General features: G+C 58.3%; 1 protein-coding gene across 1 annotated transcript; it reads right to left on the reverse strand.

The window, feature by feature from the left end:
- KCNK15 (potassium two pore domain channel subfamily K member 15) lies at positions 1-4,960 on the reverse strand. Its single transcript, XM_032420197.1, has 2 exons — positions 4,678-4,960; positions 1-713 (listed from the first exon to the last, which is right to left on the reverse strand). Exons 1-2 carry the CDS (start codon positions 4,958-4,960, stop codon positions 1-3), a joined length of 996 nt encoding a protein of 331 aa, XP_032276088.1.
- Positions 4,961-8,749: the final 3,789 nt, after the last annotated feature.

Consider the following 8,749-nt stretch of genomic DNA (forward strand, 5'->3'; position numbering starts at 1 on the left):
TCAGATGGACTTGCGCCGGGCCGGGGGCCTGCCCGCCCCGCCGCCGCCGGCCACAGCCCGAGGGCTCGAGGGGGGCGAGAAGCCCAGGTTGTCGCGGGCCCCCGTCTGCAGCTGGTGCACGCGGGAGGAGACGGAGGTGGAGCCCCCGGCGCGGGCCGGCCGGCGGGGCGGGGAGCGGCCGCGGCTCTCGGGCGCCCCCGGGCGGAGCGGGCTGGGACGGCGGGCGGCGCGCTCGGGCGCGTCGGTGCTGGCCGCCAGGAAGCGCAGGACCACGAAGTTGAGGAAGGCGCCGATGACCGTGAGCCCCAGGAGGATGTAGAGGAAGCTGAAGGCCACGTAGGGCGGCTTCCTCTGCAGTGCCTCGTCGCTCTGCAGCGCCACGAAGTCGCCGAAGCCGATGGTGGTGAGCGTGATGAAGCAGTAGTAGTAGGCGTGGAAGAAGGTCCAGCCCTCGAAGTGCGCGAAGGCGGCGGCCCCGAGGGCCAGGGTGGCGGCGCACACCAGCAGCCCGGCCACCACCATGTTCTCGGTGGACACGCGCGGCCGCCGCAGCCCCAGGCAGCGCTTGGCCGCCAGCAGGAGGCGCCGCACCAGCGCGTTCAGGCGCTCGCCCAGGCTCTGGAAGGTGACCAGCGTCAGGGGGATGCCCAGGAGCGCATAGAACATGCAGAAGACCTTGCCCGAGTCCGTGCCCGGCGCGGCGTGGCCATACCCTGGAGGGAGAGCGGAGGGGAGGGGGGTGGTGAGCGCCGGCCGCGGCCGCCCTGCCCGGGCTCCCTCCCCAGCCCCGAGGCCGGCGCAGCATCTTGAAATGCTGCTTCTAACTAGGTCATCCCCTGCCTTTGAAACATGGCGTGGGTATCCCTAATCGCCCCAAATGGTAGACAGCCCACCGTCCCTCAGCCGGGGAAGGATAAACAACCGGCGGTACATCCGTACAATGCAGTTCTGTGCAGAACAGAAAGGCATGAACTAGGGTTACCTGCCGCCACAAAGGGTGGATCTCAGCCGCCTTATGCCGAGTGAGAGAAGCCAAGCTCAAAAGACTACATACTGCATGGTTCCATTGAAATGACATTCTGCAAGCATTCTGGCAAAACTGTGGGGACAGAGAGCAGATCTGTGGTTGCCAGCCGTGGTGGCTGGAGGAGGGGGTAGGTAACCAGAAAGAGGCAAGACAAATTTGGGGGTGACGGAAGCCTACTCTGTCTTGGTGGCAGCTGCAGTTGCCTGACAGGCCTTCATTTGTCAAAGCTCGCAGAAGGCTGCTGCACTGGAAAATGGTGCATTTCACTGTGTGTAAATTATGCCTTGATTTAAAAATAAAGCAAAATCTTCCATGGTGCCCCAGTACCAGTTCTCACGTAGCGTCCGAGCTCGTTGGTGATCTGACTCCGCTCCCCCGTCCAGCCTCGCCCCATGTTGCTTCCCCAACCCGCATGTCCCACCTCCCCATACCTCTTCTCAAGGTTTTTCCTCCCCTGGATCGCTCTCTCCCCCCATCCCGCTGGTCCACTTCTCCTTCCCACATCCTGCTCCAAGCCAGCCCCCACTCAGCACTTCTTCAGTCTGGTGTAGCAATTCTTTCCTGTTGTAGGGGACCTACACGTGAGTGGGCGTCCTTGAATCCTGGACCACTGTGCCATCGCCGGGGAATGAGCATTCCTGGAGAGAGGAGCGAAAACTTTCTTGGTATTCTTAAAGGGGCACATAACCCAGGAAAAGTCAGGTGGACCTTCCCCCAAAAGAACACACCTCCTCTAGCAAATGGGCACCATCTGCCAAAATGTAAACACACAAACCCTTGAGCCGTGCAGTTCCACGGTGAGCAAGTTAGTCCTCCAAAGCACACATGTGTGTGCAAAGTGAGGTATGCACGTGAGGCGTCCCTGAAGCATCGCTGCTCACGGAGAAAACTGGACAACCTACGTGTCCATTGAGAGGGGTCTGGTGAAATAAATCGTGGTGCCAACCAAATGACAGAACCCTACACAGCAGTGGCTCCAACCGGGGGTAATTTTGTCCCCGAGGGGGACACCTGCCAATGTCTAGAGACACTTCTGGTTGTCACATCTGGGAGGCGGCGGCTGTGCGCTACCAGCAACTACCGGGTGGAGGCCACGGCTGCTGCTAAACAGCCCGCCATGCTCAGGACAGCCCCTCAACGGAGTCATCCAGTCCAGCATGTCAATAGGGCCAAGGTCAAGAAACCCCACTCTACAGCCATGGAAAAGAATGACACGGCTTTTTTTTTTTTTTTTCCCCAAGTAGCCCAACGCAGGGCTCAAACTCACAACCCTGAGATCAAGACCTGAGCTGAGATCAAGAGTCTGACACTTAACTGACTGAGCCACCCAGGTGCCCCAAGCTTTTTAGGGAATTTTTTTTTTTAATCACCAAAAAATATGAGGTGAAAAAAAGCAAGAGACCAAACAGTGTGTACAACCTAAGGTCTCTATAATGGGTGTGTTTTAAAGGAACACATAGGCAGAGAATGTATCTGGAAGGATGCACAAAGAACTGGTAACTGTATTTAATCCAGGGAAAGGAATTTATGGGTTGAGAGACAGGGTAAGAGGGAGACTTCCTTTTCGTTCTATACTCTTTTGTACCGTGAGGTGCGTGTGCTGTGCGCACATATAATTCATTCAGAATATCAACACAATACATGTTGTTAAAGCCCTATGGGTCCACGTCCACATTTCTGTTGGATGGCCCTATCACTTTGCCTCCATCTGCTATTGGGGGAGCTCCTTGTGGCCAGAGACCATGCCAATCACTTCTCTGTGTCCCTAGTCACCAGCGCCCTGCACAGAGCCTGACACAGACTAAGGGCTCAATGGATGTTTAATAATGATCATCATCAGTAATCAAATCAAATTGAAGGGGATGCTGAGCGTGAGTCAGAGGAGCCTCTTTGGCAGTAAGGGGCCCGGCAGTGCTGTGTCCAGCTGTTCGCGGGTATATCGGGCTTTGACAGAGTGAAGCGAACAATGATAATAACTAAGCATGCTAGGTACTCTGCATAGATTATTTTACCCTCCCAATAACTGTATGAGATGATACTATTACCCCCATTTTGCAGAGAAGGAAACTGAGGCTCAGAGAGAGGAAGCTGCCCAAAGGTCACAGGGCCTGAGCCATTAACCACTCTCCTCCGGCTTCTCAGTGCCTCTCCCATCCATGCAGAGCTCTAACTCCTGGGTTCTGGTGCCCGGCTCTCTGCAAGGCTGGCTTGTGCAGCTCAGACCACACAGCTCAAGCTGGCGCCCCCAGGTGGCCAGAAAAGGCAAAACTCCGGCTATTTCCACTTAGTAGGTCCCTTTTCCCAGGCTCCCAGATGCCAGCGAGGAACCACCGGCAGAGAAGACCAAACTGAGCTCCAGCTGTCTCCAGATAGCGTGGGGGTGGGCAGAAGAGGTGGATGGGGCCCCACCCACTGGGCACGGCAACAGGAAGTGTCTTGGGCTGAGCCCAGGTAGGGAAGCAGGGGTGCCCATGTTGACAGGAGAGGGCATAAAGGGCTGAATGGGAGCTGGGCCCACAGCTGGCAAACAATGAATTGTTATTACTAATTAATAGTGCCCATTTAGCCTCAGGCACCGTGCCAAGCATTTTACACACTTGACCTCATTTAAACCTGGCAACCACCCAGTGAGGTAGCAAGAACTGCATTTGCAGTCGAGAAAACTAGGGCTCAGAGAGGTACATCCAATTGCCAGAGAGGACAGGAGGCAACAGAGATGAGAATGGAACTCTGGGCTAGGTAATTGCCGAACTCAGGCTTTTAACCCACAGCTCACATCCACTTGCAAGGGCATTATGAAAAAAACTTTCTCCAGTGTTCAGACTTCCAGAGTGGTGATCCAAGCCGGGGGGAGGGGGGAATGCCTAGACATCCACAGCTGGGACCTGGGAAGCAGCTGACACCCAGCCTGGAGCCCTGCAGAGCCGGCTTCTCTCCTTTCCTGCTCCTCTAGGCTTCTGCTCAGCAGGTACCAGCCAGACGGTAGCCATGGCAACGGCTCACGGTCCAGATGCTGCAGAGAAACTGCTCTGGATCCCCGAGGGTGAGGTCCAAAGCTTGTGGTAATCAGTCATTCCTTCAACAAATATTTATTGAGTGTCTACTATGCGCTAGGCTGGGTACACTGCAGTGACTAAGACAGACTAGATCCCGTTTCATGGAGTAACAGAATAATTATAATACAAAAATCAATCTTTCTTAGTGCTTTGTATGTGTCAGACCCTGCGCTAAAACTTTCTGCATACATTATCTCCTTGACAATAATTATCTCAGCCCAGCCCTGAGATAAGGCCTATTAGCAGCCCTACTTCACAGAGGGGAAAATCGAGGCTCAGAGAGGTTAAGCAACTCGTCGGAGGTCACACAGCTAGGGTGATGCAGCCAGGCAAGGAAGCCTCCGGCTCCAGACACTCGCGCTTCGCCCCGCTCCACCTGTCTCCCTGCCCCCGGAGGTTTCCTGAGCACTCCCGCGTGCCACCTCTGGGCGAACTTGAGCTCCCGACTCCTCCCCGCCCCGCCCGCGTGGGACGCCGGGCCCTTGGGCGGAGGGCGGCTGAAATGACTGGTCCGAAGCCACCCAGACGGGCAGGGGCAGAGGAGGGGTTCGAGCCCGGGGGGGTGCGGGGGGGGGGCGTCGCGGGGCCGCTCACCGATGGTGGTGATGACGGTGATGGCGAAGTAGAAGGAGCCGGCGAACTTCCACTGGCGGCCGGCGCGGTGCGGCTCGGCCTGCAGCGCCAGGCGCTCCAGCTCGCGGTAGTCCTCGGCCGAGAAGCCGTACTTCCTGCGGAACTCGCCGCGCTTCTGGGCCAGCAGCCGCTGGCGGCCGCGCTCCGCCTCGGACTCGAGCGCGTCGAAGACGGCGGCGCCCACCAGCAGGTAGGACAGGATGCACAGGACGAGCGCGGCCGTGCGCACGCTCTGCTTCCTCATGGCGGCGCCGCGGGCCCCGCGCCCCGGGCCCGTCCATGCGCCCCGACGGCCGCCCCGCGCTCCGCCCTCCGCCCCGCGCGGCGGGAGCGGGCTGCGGGCGGCCGGACGCGGGGCGGAGGGGAGTGTTGGGGCGGAGGCGGGGCCTCGGAGGGGGGCGTGGAGGGCCGAGAGGGCTCCTCCTGCCTCCCCGCCCCCTCGCAACACCTGCCTTTGTTTACCCGCCGGCGCCCCGGGCCGCAGGTGTCTCTAAACAGTGACCGCTGGAGCAGAGCGCCCAAAGCCCGGGTCTGCAGATGTCCGGTCTCCACCACCACGGTCCTGTGACCTTGGGCCAGTCATCCAACAAAACTGTACTGAGCACCTACTGGGACAGACAAGCGTCCTGGGGTACATAGAGCTGACATCCTAGAAAGGAGGGTTGGCTAACCGACAGACACACAAAGATCATTGAAGACAAGTGTGAGAAGGGAAACAGTTCCTGGGGGGAGGTGGGCACCGCCGGCTGAGGTGGTGGGAAAGGCCTCGCTGAGGCGTGACTGGGGAGGGAGCGTCCAGGCAGCAAGTGCAAATCCTTTAGTCGGAGAACCGGCGTGGCTGGAAGCAGGGGAATCGGGGTGCTGGGGGTGGAGGAGCAGGGAGCAGAAGGAAGACAGAGAAGGGACTTCACACAGGGTGTTACAGGCCCTTAGCCGGGAAAGGCAGTAAGCAGGAAAACGAACACACACCAGTGATTTGATTGACATTTGTTCAAAAAGAGCATCTTGGCTGTCCCGTGGAAAAGGGGTGCTGGCTAAGAGTGAGGCCACTTAGGAAACTCTAGTCCACGTGCGTGGTGGGCGGTGGCGCGGACCAGGGGCACGGCGCAGGAGGTGCGGAGAAGCCCGGGGTCCGAGATAGGGTGGGGAGCTGGAGCTGGGCACACACAGCTGGCCACATTTCCCAGCCTCCTCTGCACTTAGAACTGTCGCCAACGGCGACAACTCCCAGCCTGGCCGGTAAACCCCTCCCCATGCCGTGCTCCACCTCTCGTCCCCCACCCGCAGGCTGAATGCAGAGAGGTAAAGTCTTTAGGAGAAGGCACAGCCACAGGGTGGAAGGAGCCTGGGTGCCCAAATGACACTGCAAGGCCACCCCCACGCCAGGCGCACGGATTCTGAACTTCTGTTGTGTTGAGCCCCTGAGCTATGGGCTCAGTCTGTTACCCCAGCTGGTGTAACCCTGATGTGCAGAGCAGGAACACCTGCTGATGGGCTGGATCTGGAGGGCAAAGGGGGACTCCAGATGACCCCGGGGTCTTTGGCCTGAACAGCTGGGTGCTTGGGGAGCCTTCCGTTGACCTCACTGCCCAAGGAATCCAGTCCTGCCACCCAGCACCAGAGTCCAGGGTGGGTCTTTGGGGAGATTCTGGGCAAGCACCCGGCAGCCTCACCTGCAGGTGTCCAGAGCATCTGCGTGGCCTGGTCTCTGCGGCAGCCTTGGCACGCATCCCCTGTCCCCCCATCTCTACTCCAACCTCTCGCCCCGCTGCCCTTTTGTGATTTTTGTTTGTTTGTTTCAGCCACACCGAACTATCAGCTCCTTGCCCAAACTCTTGCTTTGCTTAGAACAGTCCCCTTCCCATCACACTCCACAGCCCACATTTATCGAATGCCTGCCAGGGGCCAGACACCGGGTGAAGCACTTTGCCAGTATCATGCATTTTATCACGACAGTCTCCTTACGCCGTAGCCATGGCTGGCTGACGCCCCGTTCATCCTTCAGCTCCCAGTTTACTGGACGTGGCCTTCCCCGGCCCCTCCGCAGATGGCCTCCCTCTGTGCTGCCAAAGGCCTCTGAGCTCCTGCCCTCTTGCCTTCGTCCCACGGCACTGTGATCCTCCCATTCCATATCTGTGTTCCTCCTGAGGACAGGGATCCTGTCTGGGTCACCTCTCTGTCCCCGGCACCCGGATCTGGCACAGCACACGCCCAGTGACTGTGGACGGATGAGCAGCTGCAGCCTGTAGAAGTTAAGGGCATGGACTCTGCACCACGACTGCCTGGGTTCGTATCCCAGTCTGCTGCTTACCAGTGTGCAAACGTGGGATGACTCAGTGGCCCCCCCCCCCGTAAAACAGGGTAGAGAATTTCCTATCTCATAAGGTGCTGTGCCCCCCGCCAAAGATGCCCACATTCTTTTCCTGGAACCTGTAAGTAGGTTAGGATGCACAGCAGAGAGGAGGGAGGGTTGCAGGTGGAAAGAAGGTTCGCTGACCTGGAGACGGGAGGTTATCCTGGACTATCTGGGTGGGCCCGGTGTCATCACAAGGGTCCTTATACATGGACAGGGCAGGCAGAAGAGGGACAACCAAGGAGATACGAGAAGGAATTGGCCCGATGTTGCTGGCTTTGGAGATGGAGAAAGGGGCCACAAGCCAGGGAGAGTCGGTGACTTCTAGAATCTGGAAAAGGCAAGGAAATGCCTCCCTAGAGCCTCCAGAAGGGAATGCAGTCCTGCCAATCCGTCAGTTTCAGGCCAGCGGGACCTGTGTAGGCCTCCATGCTATGGAAGTGGGACATGGCGCATTGGTGTTGTTCAAGCCGCTACATTGGGATCATTTCTTTGAGCAGCAGGGGGGAATGACTTCAGTGATTGTGAGGAGGGAGGAGCGCAGAGGCAGGAAGCAGTAAGAGCAGCATCTGGCCCTGAGGACTCCTCTAGAAGTGTTAGCCACTGTTTCAAATATCACAAGCAAGCCAACGCCCGGGCCCGCAGGGACATGATAGCATGTGCTCTGACTCGGTTCTGGGCCCGAATCGGGGGCCTTGCACCCCTGCTCCCCTGGGAAGCCAGACTGCAGCTCCGCGGCCCAGAAGCCTCATTTGCAGTAATGGCATCAGCTAGTTTGCTTTTCTGATTCCTGCCCAGCCTTCAGGGGAGCCGGAGGCCGGGTCACAGTCTCGGCGGCGGGGGTTGGAGCGCTGTGGATTTACTGCCCGAGAGGGGTCTGAAAAGAGCTTTCCGAAGACAGTTAATGAGTCCTGGTCACTGACACAGCTCCTCCACTTTCTGGGTGGGCGAATGTGGCTACAACATTTCTCTGGCCTTGGTTTTCCCACCCGAGAAACGCAGGTGATCATGGCCACCTCATGGGACCATGCCAAGGATCATAACAGATCTTGTGTGTCGCTTTCCAGGAGCCCGGCCGCAGTAGCCGCGTTTCCTCCCTGTGTACAATTGACTGTCTGCCTGCAGATGTCAAGAATTCTTTTTCTGGAAGCGCGTGTCTGTGCTAGGCATATCACAGACCTTACTAAGGCAGCCCTCACTTCCCAGTGCGGGAAACCAAGGCACAGAGGGGAAGACGCCCCGCTTGCCAGGTCCTCCCGGCCAAGCGGCGGCTGAGCCAGGACTTGAGCTCAGGGCCATGTGGTCCCCAAGGTCATGATCCTTCCAATACACCACATCGCTTTCTCAGGCCTCATGCCCCCGGCTTTATCCTCCTCCCTTTGCCTCTGGCCTCCGCCTTCCTCGTCTCTAAGCTGGAGTTGAGGAACCCTGGCTGGTTGCCCCCAGCACCGTGAGGCCCCCGTGACACACAGCTGAGCAGCGTCTTGTCGGGTGTGCCCGCTGGGGGTGGGTATTATTAGGGCCATGGGGGAGCTGTCTGGCCCTGCCAGGCAGGTGACTGCCCTGTGCTTGGCATTTTGGGTTCAGCAGCTCTATTTTAAGCCAGAAGAGGTTAGAGTTTGTGGATGTGTATTTCTCAGCTTGCAAAACCGTCAGCTGAGCAGTCATCAAGACCGGCAG

The sequence above is a fragment of the Phoca vitulina genome, unplaced genomic scaffold, assembly GCF_004348235.1.
Source record: "Phoca vitulina isolate PV1807 unplaced genomic scaffold, GSC_HSeal_1.0 scaffold22, whole genome shotgun sequence".
Classification (NCBI taxonomy): domain Eukaryota; kingdom Metazoa; phylum Chordata; class Mammalia; order Carnivora; family Phocidae; genus Phoca; species Phoca vitulina.